This window comes from Rhinopithecus bieti, unplaced genomic scaffold, assembly GCF_001698545.2.
Source record: "Rhinopithecus bieti isolate Rb0 unplaced genomic scaffold, ASM169854v2 scaffold_57210, whole genome shotgun sequence".
Taxonomy (NCBI): Eukaryota; Metazoa; Chordata; class Mammalia; order Primates; family Cercopithecidae; genus Rhinopithecus; species Rhinopithecus bieti.
In genome coordinates, this window is record NW_016823439.1 from 1,042,005 (window position 1) to 1,067,383 (window position 25,379).

At 40.1% G+C, this 25,379-nt stretch overlaps 1 protein-coding gene across 1 annotated transcript in view; it reads right to left on the bottom strand.

The window, feature by feature from the left end:
* Nucleotides 1-25,379, bottom strand: part of TRIM37 (tripartite motif containing 37) — a 110,789-nt gene that overhangs the window by 2,955 nt on the left and 82,455 nt on the right. Inside the window, exons 21-24 of the mRNA XM_017861564.1 lie at nt 17,462-17,590; nt 15,764-15,953; nt 5,929-5,998; nt 950-1,139 (exon numbers count right to left, since the gene is read on the bottom strand). Of these exons, the coding sequence (XP_017717053.1) occupies nt 950-1,139; nt 5,929-5,998; nt 15,764-15,953; nt 17,462-17,590 (579 nt within the window). The remainder of the gene's footprint in view (nt 1-949; nt 1,140-5,928; nt 5,999-15,763; nt 15,954-17,461; nt 17,591-25,379) is intronic.

Sequence of the window (25,379 nt, forward strand, 5' to 3'; positions counted from 1 at the left end):
GTGTTAGCCAGGAGGGTCTCGATCTCCTGACCTCGTGATCCGCCCGTCTCGGCCTCCCAAAGTGCTGGGATTACAGGCTTGAGCCACCGCGCCCGGCTCTGCATATATTTCTAAGTTATTTTTGTTTTAAAAGGTTAAAGTTATCCTACAGTAGGCTAGAAAAATCTCTGAAAAGGAAAAAAAATCCAAACATCTGAAATCTCCCGAGGGTTGGCAATCATTTCCTGTGAAGGGTAGATAGTAAATATTTAGGCATTGCAGACCACAAACGGACTTGTTGAAAATTCTTCTTTGGGCCGGGCGTGGTGGCTCATGCCTGTAATATCAGCACTTTGGGAGGCCAAGGCAGACGGATCATGAGGTCAGGAGTTTGAGACCAGCCTGGCCAACATGGTGAAACTCCATCTCTATTAAAAATACAAAAAAATTAGCCAGGCGTGGTGGTGTGTGCCCGTAATCCCAGCTACTCAGGAGGCTGAGGCAGGAGAATCACTTGAACCCAGGAGGCGGAGGTTGCAGTGAGCCAAGATCACGCCACGGCACTATAGTCTGGGCAACAAAACAAGACTCTGTCTCAGGCCAAAAAAAAAAAGAAAACTCTTCTTTCTTTTGCTTGTTTTTTTAAGACTCTTTACAAAGTAAAAACCATTCTCAGGTCACAGACTATACAAAAGCAGGTTGTGGACCTCTTCTCTACCCAGTAAGTAGCACTCATTAGGTGCAACTCAGCCAAATATCACCAGCTGTGTTTTTTCAGTACTCACCATAATAGCTTACCAAAGAATGTTGTCTCATAAATGACAATTATTAAAAAAAAAAAAAAAAAAGAAGTAGAAGCAGAAGCAGCAAAAGCAGCAGAGCGGAAGAAGCAGAAGTAGCAGCAGAAGAAGAAAGAGAAGCAGCAGCGGCGGTTTTATTAATCTGTGTAAAATGACATAATGTGCTGCACCTTCATCCGGGGGCTGTGTCATGGCCATGAAAGAGTCGTGAAACCCGCCCACACTGGTGTGCTCTTCCTGCTCCTCATTCTCAGTGTCACATTCAATGTCACTGTCGCTACTCATTCCTGGCAGGAAGGAAGGAGAACATGTTTCTGAAAAGAAACCACCGCAAGTGAAAGGAAACAGAAATCTCCTTAACTACTAAACTGAGATTCCTATTGAATTTTACATGGAATGCCAAGAATTCAACAAACTAAACACAACAAAACAAAGACAAAAGTAACCACACAAACCTCAATTCTCTTTAGCTATTTAGAGCGGTGGTTTTATTTTTGTTCTCAAAGTTTAAAATTGCCCTTTCCATAGTACCTGAAAGTTATCACTTGAAACCAGCATTAATTTCATTATACTGATAATATTTTTTTTCCAAATCAAACACTGTTTATTTTTTCAGTCACAAGAGATAACAGGAACTCTTTTAATCCTGATTCATTATAGATATAATTACAGTCCCTAGCCTAAAACATAAATATAAATGTGTTATACAAATCCACGTTAGATGAATATTAGAAATTCTGGCAGTTCTAGTAATAAGTTAGTTTGTATTAATTGGGCATCTTATTTTTTTGTGTATGCCAGTTGATTTTTATTTATTTTTATTTTTTGAGAGACAGGGTCTCGCTCTGTTACCCTAGGCTGGGCTGCAGTGGCCTGATCATAGCTCACTGCAGCCTCAAACTCCTGAGCTCAAGGGATACTCCTGCCCTAGCCTCCCAAGTAGATAGGTCCACAGGTACATGATACCATGCCCTGCTAATTTAAACATTTTTTGGAGGGACAGGGTCTTGCTATTATGTTGCCCAGCCTGGTCTCGAACTCCTGGGCTTGAGAAGAGATCTTCCCACTTTAGCCTCTTAAAATGTTGGGATTACAGGCACTGCCTGGCCACATCAGTTGATTTTTAAAAGAGTAATTCTATAAAAAGTATTTGTTTTAGCAAGATAGCAATCAAGAAAACCTGAAAATCTTTCTGCTACAAATCCTTACAAATAGCCAGATAAAATACAAATGTAAAACATTATTTTAATGAATAAGCACATTAAAAGGCAGAAAGGAAATCCCCAAGTGTCAGAAACAAAGAAGGATAAGGAACTTTCATTAGTGGATCAGGGCCCACGGTTGCCCTGGAGAGCTCCATATGAGGATTTTAAACACTGCCTTGGGATAGAAAATGAATCCCCTACAGAAAGGGAATTGAAAGTGAGACTAGAACTCCACCCCCTGCATAATGTTAAAATTTTTGTTTTCTTGAGACAGGGTCTCACTCTGTTACCCAGGCTGGATAACGGTGGTGCAACTATGGCTCACTGCAGCCTTAACTTCCCAGGGCTCAGGTGATCCTCCCACCTCAGCCTCCCAACAGGTCTGTGCCATCACACCTGGCTAATTTTTGTAATTTTTCAGTAGAGATGGGATTTTGCCATGTTGCCCAGACTGGTCTTCAACTCCTGAGCTAAAGTGATCCATCCGCTTTGGCCTCCTAAAACGGTGGCATTACAGGAATGAGCCACCATGCTTGGCCAATGCTAAAACTCCTATTAAAGAATAGACCAGAAAAATGTCTGCCTACTGGCCTAGGAAAACAGCAAGGAATTTTGTCTGTTTCTACTGGGCTCTGAAGAGGGGGAAAAAAGTCTTACCTCAAAATTCAAAGTAAGATTTACGTGCCTAATTTAGGTTTGGGATTTAAGGTTGAGGTTCAAATTTCAAGAAATTGACATAAAAATTGTTCAGGAGCTAGTGTTATTTGAATAAAGCAAAAGTAAAATCCTCTCTGGAAGGAAGGTTCTAGGTACAATGGAGTAAGCACATTCCACTCTATCTTTCCCACTGAAAGTAGCAATAAAACCTGGAGAGATGGGTGGCATAGTTATTTAAGGATATTCATAGTTATTTGAAAAGTAAATAGAAACAGGCATACTGATGAAGCCTGAATTTGAATGACAACAAAAGTGGCAGATTAATATAAGACCCAGAATTTTATTAAAAAAAAAAAAAAAAATCCTAATGAAAATGTCCAGGATACAACCCCAAATTACTCAGCATACGAAAAACCAGGAAAAGACAGCCAACAAACATCAATGATGAAATGACACAGATGTTTGGATTTAAGGGCTTTAAAGCCAGATAAAATGCTCATCAGCCAGGCCTGGTGGCCCATGACTGAAGTCCCAGCTACTTGAAAGGCTGGGCTGAGGCAGGAGGATCACTTGAGCCCAGGAGTTTGAGACTAGCCTGGGCAACTTAGCAAAGCCCCAACTCTACAAAAAAAAGAAAAAAGAAAAAGAAAATTAAAAATTAGCCAGGCACACAGTGGTGCACACCTGTGATTATCCTAGTGTCTAGGGAGGCTGAGGAGGGAGGCCCACTAGAGCCCAGGAGTTCAAGGCTGCAGTGAGCTTTGATTGTACTATTGTACTCCAGCCTGGGCAACAGAACACAATAACCTGAGGGACAGAGGAAGGAAGGAAGAATTAAGAAAAAAGGGGATAAAGGGACTGGTCTAAATTGTGTCAAATAGAGTGCCGTAGAGATAGCAAAAATAACAAAGAAGAGACAACAGATAACAGGAAAAAAGTTAGAACTTAAAGTATAATTAAAAATAAAAAAAAGGAAAAAAGATGAAAATTTTGTAGAATTATAAAAAACATTCTGAACTAAATAAAAATACAACATATCAAAATTTGCGGGATGTGACTATAGCAGTGCTTAAAATAAAAGGTATGCCATTAAGTGCTTACATTAGAAGAGAAAATATCTCAAATCAATAATCTAAACTATTACTTTAAGAAACTAGAAAAAGGAAATTAAACCCAAGCAAGTTAAAGGAAGGAAATAATTTAAAAAATAATAAAATCAGCAGAAAAACAAAAAAAGCCACAATGAAACAAAATGGTGTTTCTTTGAAAAGATCAATAAAGTTAGAAAAGCCTCTAGGTAGATTCACTAACAAAAAAAAGGGCAAACAAAATTTCCAGTATCAGGAAGGAAAGAGGACATCAACTACAGATTCTATAAACAGTAAAATATAATAAAATACTATAAATAACTGTACGCTCATGAAACCAAAAACAGATGAAATGAGCAAATTCTTTCATTGCTATAAACTACCAAAGCTTACTTAAGGAAAATAGATGGATATTTTAACTTTTAAAGAAATAAAATCTGCTTTAGTTAAAAAAGCTTCCAACGAAGGCAACTGTGGCCACACATGGCTTCAGTGGTGCACTCTTCCTTTTCTGTTCTCAAGAAGAGTTTGGTTAGCATTATTTCTCCCTTAAATATTTAGAAATCGTCTCCATCTTCAGCAAAGAAAAAAAAAAACTTTCGTGTTCTAAAAGTGAAGCGTTTACAACAATTTAATGAAGTAGATGAAAAAGAAAAAGAGCAGAGACCATTAAAGAGACTTTTCATTAAGTGGCCAAAACTAGCTAGTTCTGTGAAGTACCACCTCCACCTTGTGGCCCTCCATGGAACTGTTGCTGAAAACACTAAAACACACTGAGTTGAACTTCAAGGCACAAATTTGATCTCTTAGTAGTAGTGTTTCTGAATTCCTGACAAATACCAACCTTCAGGATTCAAACACAATGAATTGGAATTCTCTGGAATTCCCAAAATCTACATTATTCTTTAAAAGAAGTTATTAAATACATTTTTTCAAACTCTTTATTCATTACATGTGTATCTTTTTTTTGTTTGTTTTTGATATGGAGTCTCCCTTTGTCACCCAGGCTGGAGTGCAGTGGGGCGATCTCCGCTCACTGCAACCTCCACCTCCCAGGTTCAAGCAATTCTCCTGCCTTAGCCTCCCGAGTAGTTGGGATTACAGGCATGTGCCACCACGCCCAGCTAATTTTTTTGTACTTTTAGTAGAGACGGGTTTCACCATATTGGCCAGGCTGGTCTCGAACTCCTGACCTTGTGATCCACCTGCTTCGGCCTCCCAAAGTGCTGGGATTATAGGTGTGAGCCACCGCATCCAGCCTACATGTGTTATCTTTAAAAAAATCATTCAATTAGTATTTGTAAGAACTGAGGCCTATAGTGAATATTCAAATGCTAGACTGCATGTGGGTATTAATGGCTAGTATGTGAATAATGTAACATTTAGAACTCAGTAAGGTTTATAGTACTGTGCAGAATCACAAAATGCCAATATAAGGATTTTGCTTCAAATTCTATTTCTTGGAATACCACTCAATTTTTATTAAGTATACCATGCGTAAACTCATTAATATTTACTTAGCAGCAGACAGGGCCATGGACATACATAAAATGGCAATATTTATAATGAAGACTGATTTGTAATCACTTCTTTCCAAGGAGCTACTGTTGACCTTAACCTTTGATTCCAGGTATCAGTATTTCTAATTTTTACTTTCAATTTGCCCTAAGTAGATTCCTTCAAATCAGTAATGTTTCTGTGTTGTTAAAACTAATTCTATCCCAGCACTTTGGGAGGCCGAGACGGGCGGATCACGAGGTCAGGAGATCGAGACCATCCTGGCTAACACGGTGAAACCCCGTCTCTACTAAAAAACTACAAAAAACTAGCCGGGCGAGGTGGCGGGCGCCTGTAGTCCCAGCTACTCAGGAGGCTGAGGCAGGAGAATGGCGTCAACCCGGGAGGCGGAGCTTGCAGTGAGCTGAGATCTGGCCACTGCACTCCAGCCTGGGCGACAAAGCGAGACTCCGTCTCAAAAAAAAAAAAAAAAAAAAAAAAAAAAAAAAAAAAAAAAAAAAAAAACAAAAAAAAACTAATTCTAATAAGAAAATTAGAATAATGTTTTCCATTTATTAAACTTCTTGACTACTTTTTCTCAGAATTCAAAAAAACGTACATTTCCCAAGAAATGCTAGGAAGAAGTTCATGCATGAAAACACCTGGTCTTTTGTCAAGTACTAAGATCTGGAAGTTTCCTACCTTTGTGAATGTAAAGAAAAAGACAAATTGCTGGATGTCAATGACAGCAATTACTATTAATTGTAAGATACTATTAATTGTAAGAAGTTTCAGAGATTGTTAATGCAAAAGAAATCTGCATCTTATTACTATCCATCATCTACCATATTTTTTGAGAAAGCTAACTTGAGCTATAACTCCCTTAAATCAAGTTGCTCAAATTTCAGATGCTATGGAAAATATATGAACCACCTGGTACAGATGACACTTTGTATTCTAGTCACTAAGAATTTATCTGCCTTTCTCCTTTCAAAGAGGACCCTGATATTGTTCAGGTATTTTCCCTCTTCCACATAGCCATGTGGAACGAGTTGGGGAGGGAGACCAAATAACTGGACTTGGCTGGCTGGGCGCGTGGTGGCTCATGCCTGTAATCTCAGCACTTTGGGTGGCCAAGGCAGGCAGATTGCCCGAGGTCAGGAGCTCGAGACCAGCCTGGCTAACATGGCGAAACCCCGTCTCTACTAAAAATACAAAAATTAGCCAAGCATGGTGGCAGACACCTGTAATCCCAGCTACTTGGGAGGCTGAGGCAGGAGAATCGCTTGAACCCCGAAGGTGAAGGTTGCAATGAGCAGAGATCATGCCACTGCACTCCAGCCTGGGTGACAAGAGTGAAACTCCATCTCCAATAAATAAATAAATGGACTTGGCCAATTTTCCTTGACAGTGGCTGACGAGATCGAAGAGGAAGTTGTCGAGGTGCTTTGAGAAAGGTTTTCCTTGTTGCTAGAGATTACAGAGTAAATCAATTCTCTCCCACTCCCAGAATGCTGTTCTGACTCTGATGTCTAGAACTGCAGCCAACATCTTACCGCCCTGAGAAGAGCTAAGCCTCTCATCACTCAGAATGGCAGGGCAAAAGATAAAACAACCCCACCCCTGCCCTCCAACACACACACACACACACACACAAAACAAGTTCCTGATGACACTGAGCAGCTAAATTTTCTAATCCTGAAACTGCTCTAACCACAGTTAGGTGTACCTTCTTATTACTGAGAGACTAGTTAATATAAAATAGTTAATTTTCCTTTTTGTTCAAGTCAGTTAATTTTTTGATGAATTTTGTTAAAGGTATCTTAATCATTACCCTAAATGATCAGCAATGGCAGGCCATCAGACTTTGTATTCCTCTTAAAGAGGCCACCAGCAAGGTTTTTAACAGGCATGCCAAGGCTTTTCCCTGGATGGTATTTTGAGTACCCCTGATTTAACTGAAGGGGGTTTGTGCTACTTCAGCAAGAACTGAGAGAGCAAAGCCTTCAGTTTTACAAAGAACAAGAAATAAACTGGCCTACCTACAGTTGTGCAGGTTATCAATTGAAAGAAAAAATAAGTCAACCTTTTCAGCATCATGTCATTAAACCAAAGACTAACACAACCAAAGGTTGTCCCATATGGTTCCAGTAAAAAGGAAAAGGCCTATTTATGTTTGTATCTAAGAAAAAAGTTATTTTTAAACTGATGCTTAAGAGCAGTTAAGAGACACTTTAGGAGTCCCAAATTCCCAGCCAGTACCACAAACAATGGCTTAAAGTCCTTCAGACAACCTTCTCTGAGAGAGAGAGAGAACCCCACAGTGATCTGACACAGAATCTCTTCTTTTTGTATTTGGCTAAAATAAAGAGTCTTGTTTTTCCTAAGCATGGATACAAGACAAACCCATTCAACTGTCTACTAAAGCTTATAGGTATATAAGGGTTTCCTGAGAACTTGCTCTTGCTGATGATAGAATAATACTGGCAACAGTGAGCAAGGCCACATTCTCCTCGAGAAACAAAGCTGATTACAGGAGGCACAGGGCTTCCGTTGTCTCCTGTACTACCTTCTCTCAGCCTCATCAATCAGTTAGTCTCCTTCTTAGTCTATCCTGGGACTCTGGAGGTAAACAAGCTGTTCAGGTATCAACAAATGACAAGGGTGTACTTCTGTGTCACCGTTGCACATTCGCAGCAGCTTTTCTTATTGAGTTCTAGGTGCTTTATAGCACAACACCCCATATATGAAGATAAAATGTGTTACTGAGTAACACTGACCACTTAACTCTAAACCCCATATGAATAACTCCATTCTTTCAAAGACTTGGAAAATGCACTGATCTTCACTATGGCCAAGCAAATGCCTTTCTTCAGTTTAGGACAAGCTGTCAATTAGCTTTAAGTAAGAAATGAAACTGGTGTCAAAAAGTTCCGGTGTTTTCTGTGCTGACCAGCCATTTTATATATAAAAATTAGTGCTGAGATAATGTATATTGATAAATTGGAGGCTGAAATTAAGTCCAAATCGGCTGGGTGTGGTGGCTTATACATGTAACCCAGCACTCTGGGAAGCTGAGGCAGAAGGATCATTTGAGCCCAGGAGTTTAAGACCAGTCTGAGCAACAGAGCAAGACCAAGTCTCTATAAAAAATTAAAAATAAAGAAGTCCAAATCCTTTCACTTAAATTAACCATGCTTCTTACCAATTTCCCTGCCCCTAGTTCCACATACGCTATTCCCACCCCCAAATCCATTCTCCACAATGCAGCTACAGTAGAAATGTTAAAGTGTCACTTCTAACTTAGATCCTATTCAAATGACAAAGTTCAAATTCTAGCTGGGATATTCCACATAACTCTTCACAATCTGGCCTCTGTCTTCCTTCTGGTGTCTCTTTCACCAGTCTTCATCTGGCTTCTACTCATCCCTTAGGATGATCTTTCCAAGGGTGAATTAGGGACTAGGTTAGCAGCGAGAGGTGACAGTTAAGAGCACTGGCTCTAGGTTCAAATTCTAGCTCTTCCAATTTCTTTTTTTTCTTTTCTTTTTTTTTTTGAGATAGAGTCTCACTCTGTTGCCCAGGCTGAAGTGCAATGGTCACAATCTTGGCTCACTGCAACCTCCGCCTCCCGGGTTCAAGTGATTCTCCTGCCTCAGCCTCTCGAGTATCTGGGATTATAGGAGTGCGCCACCATGCCCGGCTGATTTTTCTATTTTTAGTAGAGATGGAGTTTCACCATGTTGGCCAGGCTAGTCTCAAACTCCTGACCTCAGGTGATCGGCCTTCCCAAAGTGCTGGGATTTGCAGGCATGAGCCAACGTGCTCAGCCTTCCAATTTCTTTTCTTTTTTTCTTTTTTTTGAGACAAAGTTTCGCTCTTGTTACCCAGGCTGGAGCACAATGGTGCAATCTCGGCTCACTGCAACCTCCGCCTCCCGGGATCAAGCGATTCTCCTGCCTCAGCCTTCCGAGTAGCTGGGATTACAGGCGACCGCCACCACGCCCAGCTAATTTTTGTATATTTAGTAGAGACAGGGTTTCACCATGTTGACCAGGCTGGCCTTGAACTTCTGACCTCAAGTGATCCACCCTCCTCAGCCTCCCAAAGTGCTGGGATTACAGGTATGAGCCACTGCGCCCGGCCCCAGCCTTTCAATTTATAACCCTGTGACTTTGAGTAAGGTTACTCACCTTACTCATTCACCTGTAAAACTAGGTTAACAAAAGCAACTACCATGTAGAGTTATTCTGAGAATAACAGAATACTGGTAAAGTCTTTAACATATTAAGAACTTAGTATTATCTATTATTTTTATTACATATCTCATTTTTGAGCTGCCTATACTCCTTATCACAGCACTCATCACCCTAAATTATAACTGGCTATTAGTCTCCTCCCACACCCAACAACTGGTTTTCAACTGCTCTCCTTGCCACCCTCCTACCACTACCACCACACATACTAGCATACCTGAGAGCTACAACTTATTTCTATTAGTAACTGTGGCCCACTCTGGCAAGTGATTCTCAAGGAGTGGTCACCTCTGGTTGAGAATTATTTAGTTCAACTATTGGTTCGTGACTGGGGATGATTTTGCCTCCCAGGAAAAATTTGGCAATGTCTGGAGACATTTTTGGTTGTTGTAACAGGAAGGAAACACTACTGGTATCTAGCGGTTAAAAGCTGAGGATGCTGCTAAACATTCCACAATGCAGAGAACAGCCCCTGTAAAATAAAGAATTACGTGGCCTAAATGGCAATTGGTGCCAAGGTGGAGAAAGTATGAACTAGATAGTAAGTTCAGGAATTTTATCACTGGCATCAAATACAACATCCAGTAAATTAGAAGCATTTCATAAATGTTGCATGAAAAAAATGAGCTTATTATTGTCATTTGAGATAGAGTCTCACTCTGTCGTCCAGGCTGGAATGCAGTGGCGTGATCTTGGCTCACTGTAACCTCTGCCTCCTGGTTCAAGCAATTCTCCTGCCTCAGCCACCAGAGTAGCTGGGATTACAGGTGTCTACTACCACACCTGGCTAATTTTTGTATTTGTAGTAGAGATGAGGTGTCACTATTTTTGCCAGGCTGGTCTCGAACTCCCGACTTCAAGTAATCTGCCTGCCTCAGCCTCCCAAAGTACTGGGATTACAGGCATGAGCCACTGCGCTTGGTGGAAGAAAAATGTAATTCCAGTATATTCTGTAGTAATTTAAGCTATTACAATCCAGTATGTATGGAGACACATAGTATTCCCCGGTCGGGCGTGGTGGCTCACGCCTGTAATCCCAGCACTTTGGGAGGCCGAGGCGAGTGGATCACGAGGTCAGGAGTTTGAGACCAGCCTGGCCAACATAGTGAAATACCGTCTCTTACTAAAAATACAAAACTTAGCCAGGCGTGTTGGCAGGTGCCTGTAATCCCCGCTACACAGAGGCTGAGGAAGGAGAATCACTTGAACCCAGGAGTCGGAGGTTGCAGTGAGCCAAGATTGCGCCACTGCACTCCAGCCTGTGTGACAGAGCTAGACTCTGTCTTGGGGGAAACAAAAAACAAAAAACAACAGAAAGTTATTCCCCACAGGCCTGTTCTATAAAGATCATCAATCATAATATTTCTTTCTTGATGTTTTAACAATAAACACATCATTTACAAAAATCTTTTTTCTATTTAATCCCTTCTACTGAAATAATGCTGCCCACTACAGGAGCACCAAGTAAGAAAACCAAAATGTTTAGTGTTCTTTAACTGAGAAACCTGAAAATGCCACCACCCACACACCCTCTTCTTAGGGCAGCTGAGTAGATGCTGGCACCTGTACGTACGCTTTGAGCTACAATTCATCAATCATTGAAATTCAAATGAGTGCAGAGGTGGAAGGTGGCAGAGTTTCACTAAGAAATGAAAAAATTACAAGGCCAAATATCATTAAGAGAGTTGACATTCTTTTCTACCAATTTATAAAGGACACAGCAAGGGCAATACACATAGCCTTGTTCCAAGCACCTCTGTTGCCCCAAATTGCAAAATGTCTTCTATGCTTTTAGATAAACAATAATGAACTTGGAAGAACATTCAAAGGAAACACTAGAAAGTATATCTGAGAATAAGCTGAAGTCAGTCATCATACGGGATTTAAAAAATGGTCAAAACCTGGAATGCTTCTTGACCTTTCTGAGTTGGCTGCAGGTTTGTGGTGCTCCCTGAGGCGTCTGTCCTGCGCCAAGACGCTTCAAAGTATTATTAAAAATGTGTGGATCCCCACCATGAGCCCTAACTAACCAAGGTTTACCAGGAGATTTTGGATAGAATGGGGCTGATGGGCTTCATCGTTTATAAAATCTCGGGCCGCTGATAAGAGTAAGGACTTTGAAAGTTCCTCGGCTGCCTGCTCCTGGGTTCACTAACCAGCTTTACTTAGAGCATGTGAAAGAAAACATCAGTCTGCCTGTTTTTTTTTAAATTTTAAGCAACCGTGTTAGTATGGGGAGCGTGGAATCGTCCCCCCGTACCACTTGTATAAAGTACAATTTTACTTCATGGCATGATTGGATCTGGTGAGATGCAAAAAAAAAAAAAAAAAAAAAAAAAAAAAAAAAAAAGTCAAAAACCTGGAATGCTTCTTAAGAAGAAAAAAAGCAATCTGCAGACACTAAGAGACTGAAATACTTACCATTTACTATTCTAATTAGTCATCTGGGGCACATCTCCCCATGTAGATTGCTGAACTATCTAATTCAACTTTTTGTATTAATAAATTAAGCAAAAATTCAACATGCATGGTATGTAGGTGCCTTTAATATATTTATTGACTGAAACAGATGATATATGGACAGATTTTTCTCCATACAATGCCTGTTCTAGTAAGGCCTGTCCTTTTATGTAGTAAACTTAATTCATTTTGCTTCCTCTGTATTTAAAATCTTAGCAAATCAAATTCAGTAAGCACAAGGAATGTGTGTTTCAGATCAAGCATGTCGAATAGCAGATCTCAGTAATGTTTCATTAAACAACACTCCTATCCCTTATCACTACGCACTCCACCACCACACACCACCACCACCCACACCAAAAAAGGGACAGAATTCTCATTTCTGCCTTACTTACAAGTTATATTCCTTACTTCTTCAGGGCAGCTGAAGCTCTTCAGATAGTAACAGCTGTAACTCTCTCAGTTTACAGAATTATTTTCCAAAATCAGTCTCTGCAGTCTTTCAGATGACCTCTTTAGCATTGCCCTCAAGAAGAAACAATTGGTATTTTATGTAATATAAGTTGACACAATAATTATATTTTCTTTTTTGAACTGAGCCACCAAACTAAGTAAGGAGTACGTGCTCTGGTGTTTAATAATAAATTATCAAATTTATCTTAAAAATATTTCCTAAGGCCAGGTGGTGGCTCAAATGCTGTAATCCCAGCACCTTGGAGGCCAAGGCGGGTGGATACTGAGGATAGAGTTCAAGATCAGCCTGGACAATGATGGTGAAGTTCTGTCTCTACTAAAATACAAAAATTTGCCAGGTGTAGGTTGGTGCGGAGCCTGTAATCCCAGCTACCTCGGGAGGCTGAAGCAGAGAACTGCTTGGAACCCCAGGAGGCGAGTTGCAGTGAGCTGAGATTGCACTGCTGCACTGCAGCCTGGGCGACAGAGCAATCTGTCTCAAAAAAATAAATAGGCCAGGCGCGGTGGCTAAGCCTGTAATTCCCAGCCCACTTTGGGAGGACCGAGACGGGCGGATCACGAGGTCAGGGATTCGAGACATCCTGGCTAACCCGGTGAAACTCCCGTCTCTACTAAAAATATAAAAAACTAGCCGGGCGAGGTGGCGGGGGCTTGTAGTCCCAGTACTCGGGAGCTGAGGGCGGAGAAATGAGCGTATAACCCGGAGCGGAGCTTGCAGTGAGCCTGAGATCTGGCCACTGCACTCCAGCCTGGGCGACAGAGCGAGACTCCCGTTCAAAAAAAAAAAATAAAATAAAATAATAATAAAACAAATAAATAAATAAAAAATAAAATAAAATTTAAAAATTTCACTAAATATTCACAAAAAAGTTATGAAATGGTAGATTATATCAATGTTAGTATCCTGGTTGTGATATTGTACTACAGTTTTGCAAAATGTTATTAGGGGAGAAAAGTACACAAGATGTCTCTGCATTATTTCTTACAACTGCATGTGAACCTATAATTAGCTCAATAAAATTTTAACTTATAAATGGAAGTTTTAAATAATATGTTCTAAGAGGGAAAGACTTTTAAGATATATTATTATTACTATTATTTGAGATGGAGTCTCAGTCAGTCACCCAGGCTAGCGTGTAGTGATGTGATCTCAGCTCACTGCAACCTCTGCCTCCTGGGCTCAAGTGATTCTCCTGCCTCAGCCTTGCAAGTAGCTGGGATTACAGGTGTCCAGCATGACGCCGACAATTTTTGTACTTTGTTTTTAGTAGAGACAGTGTTTTACCATGATGGCCAGGCTGGTCTCGAACTCCTGACCTCAAGTGATCTGACCACCTCAGCCTCCCAAAGTGCTGGGGTTACAGGTATGAGCCACGGTGCCTGGCCTGAGAGATATTATTGAATGAGAAATCAAAGTACACCTTTTGTATTAAAAAAGCTACATAGTCACAGTTCCTTAAATACACACAAAAACCGAGAAGACACAGCATACATGAAAAATTAAGAACAGCATGAATGTGTGTGGGGCAGGGGGTAGGAAAACTAGGTTGTGGGAGATAAGGATGGGAAACTTTTCACTTATTCTTTTTTCCTTTCATTATGAAACACTTATCATTAGTATTTAATATTTATTTTTATTTAAAAAATAAACAGAGGCAAGGTCTTGCTATGTTGCCAAGGCTGTTCTCAAATTTCTGGGCTCAGGCAATCCTCCCACCTCAGCCTCCAACAGTGCTGGGATTACAGGTGTGTGCCACTGTGCCCAGCCTTTCATTAGTATTTAAACTTTTTGCTTACACTACTTTAAATCAGGCAGGGAAAAAAAGACATGAGCTGGACAGCATCTACATGAACCAGGCTGGTAGATAAAATCAACTGCAAAATGAGGATCATAGCTAAGAGCTGTAGACACTTGTACAGGATTTTACACTCTAGAAAAAAAAACTAAGTTCATGTATATTTAACTGTGATGACTAAAGGCAGATAAAAATATCTCCATAGCAAATACAATATAGAAGCTAGTTGCAGCTTTAATTTGAAGAAATGTATAAAACATCAGGCTAGGTAGTAGGTAGGGAAGAAAAGACAATCTCCAGTGATTTTAACATCTTTCTACTACTGAAACTTGAGCCGCAAAGGAAAGCTAAATCACCAGCCAATCTTGTAGTTTTGGTAATGAGCCAGACACCTTGACTATATAAAATTAAGTAAACTTAAAGGGTGTTAATCTTTCTCCAATTGAGGTAAAATTCTTTTCAGAGTCTCCAAAATAGAACTATTTCATTGTTTAAATTTAGAAATAGGTTTAATATCCATAAAATAGATAAGCAGATGGATATTAATGGCTCATGATCTGTCACATCCATAGCCAACATCCATAATCACTCTATCTTTTGAATAGATGGAAGTTTAATTGCCATGCCTGGGATTTGAGTTTATGTCTCCTAGGGGAGAGATAAAGGTGTTAACTATTATATATCCTTTTGGAAAATTCCAACTATAAGTTTTGAGGATACTTTGATAAGAGGAGAGAAGAAAGGTGACATAAAAGCAGAAAAGCAGTGTTAAAGTTGCTGTAAGTGCTTTGTTTCATACAAAATATATATAAATGCCTGTGACATGTAATATAGCCCGACACTAACATTTTTGACAAGTATAGGACTGAAAAAAAAACTAAAAACCAAAAAAAGCTGACAACCTTCCCCCCACCACACAAAAATTTACAAGGCAGAGTTCAGGTAAGGTTACGTATCATTGTGAAAATGAGCTCTAACTCTGAAAATGAGCTACAACATATCTAAACTAAACTTCCAGTACTATCTCATCTCATTAAAAAAAGTACTATCTCATCCCATTAAAAAAAAGTAAAACCTCTGATACTTTAAAAAGTTAAAATTTAGGGCAGGTGCAGTGGCTCACGCCTGTAATCCCAACACTCTGGGAGGCCAAGGTGGGCATATCACTTGAGGTCTCAGGAGTTCAAGACCAGCCTGGCCAACGTGGCGAAACTTTGTCTCTACTAAAAGTACAAAAATTAGCAAGGTGTGGTGGCGGGCACCTGTAATCCCAGCTACTTGGGAGGCTGATGCAGGAGAATCGCTTAAACCTGGGAGGCAGAGGTTGCAGTGAGCTGAGATCACGGCACTGCACTCCAGCCTGGGTGACAGAGCGAGGCTCTGTTTAAAAAAAAAAAAAAAAAAGTTAAAATTTAGTGCAATACATGTATTTTCTGTCCACTAAAAAATTAACAAGGTAGAAATTAATTTGTTCATCATGATGCAAACTCAAAGTTCCAAACAAAGCTATTAGCTATTATACCATTACATATACAAAACAACTTAATTTACCCCAAGGTGACCATTTTTCTCCTTTTCTCAACAGCAGGCAAGCCACTGAAAACTGCAACCACAAAAGTATCTGAATCCAAAGCTTTATACTGCCAGTCTTCAGTTTTTGGCAGAATATCACCGATACTGCCACGTATCAAGGCTCGGGGAGAACTGTGCCTGCTCCCAGACTGAGAGCTTCCTGGGGAGCCTTCAAAAAAAGGAAGAGAGAATACAAAAATTAGCTGGGTATGGTGGTGTGCGCCTGTAATCTCAGCTACTTGGGAGGCTGAGACACGAGGATCACTTGAACTTGGGAGGCAGAGGTTGCAGTGAGCCGAGATTGTGCTACACTCCAGCCTGGACAACAGAGCAAGACTCAAAAAAAAAAAAAAAAAAAAAAAAAAAGGAGGGATAATCAGAAAGAAGGCAAATAAACATGGAAGGTCTCTCTCAGTTATATTAGAAAATCTCACTATATATATAATTTTAAAACTACATAAAAACTTCAAAAATAGGCCGGGCATGGTGGCTCATGCCTGTAATCCTGGCACTCTGGGAGGCCAAGGCGGATGGATCACCTGAGGTCAGGAGTTCAAGGTCAGCCTAGCCAACATGGTGAAACCCCGTCTCTACTAAAAATACAAAAATTAGCTGGGCGTGGTGGCGTGCACTTGTAGTCCCAGTTACTCGGGAGACCGAGGCAGGAGAATAACTTGAACACGGGGGGCAGAGGTTGTGGTGAGTCAAGATTGTACCATTGCACTCCAGCCTAGGCAACAAGAGCAAAAAACTCCATCTCAAAAAAGAAAAAAACACTCCAAAAATAATTTTGAAACATATCCCTTTTTTTTTTTTTAATGCCAGACATTTAAAATTAAGGAGTCCAGGCCAAGTGTTGTGGCTCACACCTATAATTTTACACTTTAGCAGGCTGAGACAGGAAGACTGTTTGAGCTCAGAAGTTCAAGACCAGCCTGGGCAATGTAGCGAAATCCCATCTTGGCAAAAAAAAAAAAAAAAAAAAAAAAAAAAAAAAAAAAAAAAAAAAGCCAGGTACGGCTGCATGTGTCTGTGTCTGTGGTCCCAGCTACTTGGGAGGCTGAGGTGGAAGGATCACTTTTGTCTGGGAGGTCAAAGCTGTAGTGAGCTATGATTGCACCACTGCATCCCTAGCCTAGAAAACAGAGCAAGACTCTATCTCAGGAAAACAACAAAAATAAAAAAAAAAATAAAATCAAGGAGTTTAGAATACATAGTCTAATGGCTGTATTTTGTTAAGGGTCTGTTCTGTTGTGAGATCAAGAAACTTTCGGGCCAGGTGCGGTGGGGCTCATTCCTGTAATCCTAGCACTTTGGGAGGTTGAGGTAGGAGGATTGCTTGAGCTCAGGAGTTTAAGACCAGCCGGGGCAACCTGTCTCTACAAAAAATACAAAAATTAGCCAGGCATAGTGGTGCACATCTGTAGTCCCAGCTACTTGGTGGGGCTGAGGCAGGAGGATCGCTTAAACCACCGGTCGAGGCCGCGGTGAGCCAAGATCGCACCACTGCTCTCCAGCCTGGGTGACAAAGTGAGACCCTGTTTCAAAAAAAGAAACTTTCAAATCCAACGTTAGCATTTTTGGTACCCTTCAAGATCTAAAGCTCCATGATAACATCAATTTCAGGTAATAAATATCTACCCCACTAAAAGTACATTCTGAATCCCTCAAATTTACCTTCAGACAGAGTCTGACAGTCTCCCTTTGAACGACTACTCTCTCCAGGATCCACTGCTCTTCGAAGTGATAGACTACCTGCTACACTGGATCGAGCTGGCTTGGGTGAATTACTCTTCTTATTTGTGGCTGCAAAGACATTTAAGAACACCTCTGAATAGGATACAACAACATAAAACTTACTATTTAGTCCGTCAGAAAATGTTTTAATCTTACCTTGCATGGAAGCTGTTCTCTCTACTGTCTAAAAATAAAAAACATTCTGTAGCCCCAACTGGTTATAAAACATTCCCATCTTGTTGCTTGTGGAGCAAAATCTTTGTTTTTTCAGACGGAGTCTTGCTCTTGTTGCCCAGGCTGGAGTGCAATGGAGCAATCTTGGCTCACTACAACCTCCACCTCCTGGGTTCAAGCAATTCTCCTGCCTCAGCCTCCCAAGTAGCTGAGATTACAGGCACCCGTCACCAAGCCCAGCTAATTTTTGTATTTTTAGCAGAGACAGGGTTTTGTCATGTTGGCCAGGCTGGTCTCGAACACCTGACCTCAGGTGATCCACCTGCCTCAGCCTCCCAAAGTGCTGGGATTACAGGCGTGAGCCAACCACACCCAGCCTGTAAAATCTTAACTTAAAAGACTACTTAAAAGATTATTTGTAAGCTCCATAAGAAAAATCATACAAATTTCAATGCAGTTAAACTATTAACAAAAATATAACCCATCAAACATTTGGAAATTGTTAAGTATTATTGGATTAAAAAGAAAATCAATGCTGAGTTAGAAACAAATTACAATCATGGTACTTCAAATCAAAATGTCTGTCGCCAAACCCGTAGTGAAAAGAAAATGTATAGCCTTAAAATGAATTAATTAGCAAAAAAAGGGACTATATGACCTAATATGCATAGATTCAAAAGCCAGGAAAACAATAAAAATAAGCAAGCAAGAATGCTATTGCCAGAAGGCAGGGACCTGCCCTTGAATTCAGCCTGCAAATCTGTAAGTTAAATAAATCTCTTTTAAAATAAATTTTAAAAAAGAACAAAATAAAATTGTAAAAAAGAACAAAAAAAAAGCAGAAGAAATTCATTAATAGATAATAAACAGGTTTAGCAAGGTTGCAGGATATAAGACAAAATAACTTACTGTATTTCTCTGCACTAGCAGACAATGTGAGAATGAAGTTAAGAAAACAATTTCATTTTTAATAGCATAAAATACAATTACAATACTTAGGAATTCATTTAACAAAAGAAATGTGAGACTTGTTTACTGAAAACCACCACACATTGTTGAAAGTAAATAGAGACAACAGCAAAGACATCCTATGTTCATCACTGATTGGAACACTTAATACTGTTAGACAAAGGGATTATTTCTTGAAAATTGGATTCTACAGATGTCAACATATTTTCTGTAAAAAATCTCATTAGCGTTTTCCTTTTTTTGTTTCATTTCTTTTTTTTTTTTTTTTCGCAAAAACTGACAAGCCTTTTTTTAAATCCTAAAATCTATGTTGGAAAATGGTAAGAGACCCGGGCCGGGGCGGTGGCTCAAGCCTGTAATCACCAGCACTTGTGGGAGCGGCGAGACGGCGGATCACGAAGGTTCAGGAGATCGAGACCAATCCTGGCTAACACGTGAAACCCCGGGGTCTCTTACTAAAAAAACACCAAAAACTAGCCGGCGCGATGGGTTCGGGCGCCTGTAGTCCAAGCTACTCGGGAGGTTGAGGCAGGAGAATGCATAAACCCGGGAGCGGAGCTTACAGTGAGCTGGGGAGACTCGGCCACGTGCACTGCCAGCCTGTGGCGACAGAAGCGAGGACTCCGGTCTCAAAAAAAAAAGAAAATGTAAGAGACCCACAATACCCAAAATAATCTTAAATGGAACACTCACTTCTGATTTCAAAAGTTACTGTAACTACAGTAATCAAGACTATGTGGTACTGCCATATACACATATATATCATCAAAACAGAACTGAGAGTCTAGAAACAAACCCTTACATTTATGGTCCACTGATTTTTGACAAGGATGCCAAGACAATGCAATGGGCAAAGAAAAAAAGAGGGACAATAACAAGTGCTGCCAATGGTGTGGAAAACCTGGAGCTCTCATATACTGTTGCTGGGAATATAAAATGATGCAGCTACTTTGGAAAATATTCTGGCACCGGTAGTTCCTCAAAAAGTTAAACACGGTTGTCATGTAACCCATTAATTCCACTTCTAAGTATATACTCAAACAAAACCATATGTTCAAACAAAAACCTGTACATGAATGTTCATAGCAGCACTACTGATAATGGCCAAAAAGTAGAAACAACCCAAATATCCATCAACTAAAGAGTGGATAAATAGTATGTGGTACAGCCATACAATAAAATATCATGCTGCCATAAAAAGGAATAAATATATGTCACAATATGGATGAACCTTGAAAGGGCTGTGTTAAGTGAAATAAGCCAGACATAAGACCTCATATGGTATGAGTCTATTTATATGAAAAGTCCAGGCTGGGTGCGGTGGCTCACATTTGTAATCCCAGCACTTTGGGAGGCCGAGGTGGGCAGAGCATGAGGTCAAGAGATCAAGACTATCCTGGCCAATATGGTGAAACCTCGTCTCTACTAAAAATACAAAAATTAGCTGGATGTGGTGGTGCACACCTGTAGTCCCAGCTCCTCAGGAGGCTGAGGCAGGAGAATGGCGTGAACCCAGAAGGCGGAGCTTGCAGTGAGCCAAGATTGTGCCACTGCACTCCAGCCTGGGCGACAGAGTGAGACTCCATCTCAAAAAAAATCCAGAAGAAAAATCCATAGAGAATAAGTAGATTAGTGGTTACCAAAAGATAGGAGGAAGGGAAGATGGGGAATGACTCTTTGGGTTTGGATTTGGAGCTGTAGGGAGAGGGTTAATGAAAATGTTCTTAGACTTAGATAAATGTTCTAGACTTAGGAAAAATGATGACCAGTTTCTCCACTAAAAGGATAAACGAATTATCAGTTAAGGAAAAAAGTGTTAATAGGCCGGGCGCAGTGGCTCGTGCCAGTAATCCCAGCACTTCGGGAGGCCAAAGTGGGTGGATTACCTGAGGTCAGGAGTTTGAGACCAGCCTGGCCAGCATGGTGAAACCCCGGCTCTACTAAAAAGGCAAAAATTAGCCAGTCATGGTGGCACACACCTGTAATCCCAGCTATTCGGGAGGCTGAGGCAAGAGAATTGCTTGAGCCCAGGAGATGGAGGTTGCAGTGAGCCAAGATCGCGCCACTGTACTCCAGCCTGGCGGACAGAGTGAGACTCTTGTCTCAAAAAAAGTATTAACAAAGACAAAAGCAGAAATGTAATGAAATGGTAAAAGAGAACGTATGAAATAAATCTAAGAACATAGTCTTTGAGGAAATGAACAAAATTAGCAAATCCCTTGAGCAGGTCAAATCAAAGGAGAAAAAAAAAAAACCACAAGTAAGCAATAAAACAAGTGAAAAAGAAGTTAACACCCCATATGCACGAAAAGTTTTAAAAATTTCAGAAAACAGAATAAATGACTGTATATCAATAAATTTAAAGACCTAAATATAATCAGGTTTTCTTCAAAAACTATAGTAACTGACTTAGGTAGCAGAAGAAGTATGAGAAAACCACATCTGACAAGAGATTAATGACCAGGATCTAAAACAACTCTACAGGAAAAAATTTAATAATCTGATTAAAAATGGGCAAAAAATCTGAATAGATATTTCTCAAAAGAAGACATACAAATAGCAAACAGGCATATGAAAAAAGTGCTCAACATCACTGATCATCAGAGAAATGCAAATCAAAACTACAATAAGATACCATCTCATCCTAGTGAAAATGACTTTTATTCAAAACACAGGCAATAACAAATGCTGGTGAGGATGTAGAGAAAAGGCAACTCTCATACACCATTGATGGGAATGCAAGTTAGTAAAACCACTACGGAAAACAGTTTGGAGGTTCCTCAAAAAAACTAAAAATAGATCTACTATATGATCCAGCAATCCCACTGCTGGTTATATACCCAAAAGAAAGCAAATTAGTATATCAAAGAGATATCTGCTGTCCCATGTTTACTACAGCACTATTCACAATAACCATGGTTTGGAAGCAACCTAAGATCCACAGACAAACGGATAAAGAAAATGTGGGTTGGGCGTGGTAGCTCACGCCCATAATCCTGGCACTTTGGAAGCCCGAGGCAGGTGGATCATTTGAGGTCTGGAGTTCGAGACCAGCCTGACCAACATGATGAAACCCCATCTCTACTAAAAAATACAAAAAAATTAGCTGGATATGGTGGTGCATGCCTGTAGTCCCAGCTACTTGGGAGGCTGAGGCAGGAGAATCACTTGAACCCAGGAGGCAGAGGTTGCAGTGAACCGAGATTGCGCCACTGCACTCCAGCCTGGGCAACAGAGTGAGACTCCATCTCGAAAAAAAAAAAAAAAAAAAAAGAAAGAAAAAAGAAAATGTGGTACATATACACATTGGATACTATTCAGTCATAAAAAAGGAATGAGATCCTGTCATTTGCAACAACCTAGGTGGAACTGGAATCATTACGTTAAGTGAAATAAGTCAGGCACAGAAAGACAAACTTCACACATTCTCACTTATTTGTGGGGGCTAAAAATTAAAACAACTGAACTCAAGATAATAAAGCAATGGTTACCAGAGGCTAGGGAGTGTAGTGGGTGACTGGGGGGACGGTTAATGGGTACAAAAATGTATTTAGATAGAATGAATAATATCTAGTATTTGTTAGTACAACAGGGTGACTACAGTCTACAATAATTTATTGTACTTCTAAAAATAAAAGAGTACAATTGGATTGTTTCAACACAAAGGATAAATGCTTGAGATGATGGATACTCCATTTACCCTGATGTGATTATTATACATTGTAAGCCTGTATCAAAATATCTCATATATCCTATAAATATATATACCTAAAATGTACCCACAAAATTAAAATTAAAAAATTAAAATATGAGGAAACCAATAAATGCACAGAAATTAAAAAGGCTGTTAAAGTTCTAACTCTGAAAGAGTTATTATACTAGTTTTATGAATGCTATTTATCAGACATAAAGTTTAATATAGCATAGGAGCAAACTATATACAGTTAAAATAATCTTATAGCATAGAAAAGAACAAAAACATCTGAATTTAATCTGTAAAACAAGCACAGAATTAGAACTAAAGTGGATTAAGGATAATGTAATGAAATAGATCAATTTCACTTATGACTATGTAGTCAAGCATCCTAAAATATTAGCAAACTGAATATAGCAGTGTTGTTTTTTTTTTAAATTATAGGCCCAAACTAAATAGGATACATTCCAGTATTTCAAGAATGGTCAACATTAGAAAAATAATATAATTTATTTTATGATAATAAAGTAATGGAACAAAATAGTAAATCATTTTGACAAATGTCAAAACATCATTTGATATAATTCTAAACAGCTTCAGTTTAAAAAGAAAGGAAATTCTCGTGGTAAGAAAAGAGGCAGTTTGGTGTTAGGGTGAAGGGCATAGGCTCTGAGGTTCAAGTTTTTGGCTATGCCAATTACCAATGTGAAACTAGCAACATTATTCAATGCCTGTTGCCTTGGTTTCCTCGTCTGTAAACTGGGAATGAAATTGACTTACCTTACCTCTTAGACTTCTTGTTAAGATTAAGTGAGTCAACGCATGTGATTTAGAATAGTTAGAATAATGTCTGGCACACAGTTAACACTTAGTAAATGTTAGCCATTATTGGTATTGTTGTTGTTACTAGAAATAGAAGGATGTACCTTTTTAACTTCTTTTTTTTTTTGAGACAGTCTCACTCGTCACCCAGGCTGGAGTGTGGTGGCACAATCTTGGCTCACTGCAACCTCCACCTCCTGGGTTCAAGCGATTCTCGTGCCCTGGCCTCCTGAGTAGCTGGGATTACAGGCATGTGCCATAATGCCCAGCTAATTTTTTTTGTATTTTTAGTAGAGAAGGGGTTTCTCCATGTTGGCCAGGCTGGTCTCCAACTCTTGGCCTCAATTAATCTGCCCGACTTGGCCTCCCAAAGTACTGGGATTACAGGCGTGAGCTACTGCACACAGTTTTTTAAACTCGACAGAAACAGGCCTGTAATCTCAGCACTCTGGGAGGCCGAGGCAGGTAGATCATGAGGTGAGAAAATCAAGAGCATCTTGGCTAACATGGCGAAACCCAGTCTCTACTAAAAAATACAAAAAAATTAGCCACGCGTGGTGGCGGGCACCTGTAGTCCCAGCTACTTGGGAGGCTGAGGCAGGAGAACGGCATGAACCCAGGAGGCAGAGCTTCCAGTGAGCCGAGATGGCCACTGCACCCCAGCCTGGGTGACGGAGCAAGACTGTCTCAAAAAAAAAAAAAAAAAAAAAGAAACAAAAACAAAAATACCTATTGAAATTTTTATCTTTTATTTTTTTTATTTTTTTTATTTTATTTATTTTTTTTGAGACGGAGTCTCGCTCTGTCGCCCGGGCCCTGGAATGCAGTTGGCCGGATCTCAGCTCACTGCAAGGCTCCGCCCTCCCGGGTTTACGCCATTCTCCTGCCTCAGCCTCCGAGTAGCTGGACTACAGGCGCCCCGCCACCTCGCCCGGCTAGTTTTTGTATTTTTGTAGAACGCGGGTTTCCACCGTGTTAGCCAGGATGGTCTCGATTCTCCTGACCTCGGATCCGCCCGTCTCGGCCTCCCAAAGTGCTGGGATTACAGGCTTGAGCCACCGCGCCCGGCCTGAAATTTTAATATACCATTTGGTTTATAGCAATATAGCAAACCTCAGATTTAATGAGAAAAAAAACTAAAGGAATTCCTAAATAAAGTTGAAAAATTATAAAAATCCTACCACTGTTACTAGGAAACTGTTGAGATAGCTGCCTAGACAATGCAATACAAAAAGTAAGCAGAAAAGGAATGAACAAATTATGATTATCTGCTGATGATATAAATATTCAGAAAATCAAGATAACTGATTGAAAAACTGTTAATAAAACAAATTCACCAGGCCAGGTGCGGTGGCTCATGCTTGTAATTCCAGCACTTTGGGAGGCTGGATGGATGGGAGGATCACCTGAGGTCAGGAGTTCGAGATCAGCCTGACCAATACGATGAAACCCTGTCTCTATTAAAAATACAAAAATTAGCCAGGAGTGGTGGCATGCGCCTGTAATCTCAGCTACTCGAGAGGCTGACAAAGGAGAATCACTTGAACCCAGGAGGCAGAGGTTGCAGTGAGCCTAGATTGTGCCATTGCACTCCAGCCTGGGCAACAAGAGTGAAACTCCATCCCCCATCGCGCAAAAAAAAAAAAAATTGCCACATTGGTTGAATACAGAATAAACATAAAATCAATATTTTTGTCTTTTATGTCAGTAACAATTAGAAAATACTATGAGAGAAAAAGAGATTTCACTCACAATAGCTACCTGAGATATAATACGTTGAGAAATGAATTTAACAAGACATATATAGAACTTACATGAAAAAACTGAAAATTCTAAAAAAGGATATGAATATAATAGATGACCTGAATAAATGGAGAAGCACCACATTCCTAGACACGAATGCTTTGATGCTGAAAAGATATCAATTGCCCAAATTAATCTCTCCTCTTTTTTTAAGAGAGAAAGACTCTTGCCCAGATTGGAGTGTAGTGGCACGATCATGGCTCACTGCACCTCAAATTCCTGACCTCAAGCAATCCTCCCACCTCAGCCTCCCAAGTAGCTGGGATTACAGGTACATACCACCATGACTGGCTTATCAAAAAAATTTATTTTTGTAGAGATTAAGGTCTTGCCATGTGATCTTGAACTCCTGGGCTCAAGAAGCCATCCTCCCCCAATAGTATTCCATCATGCTGG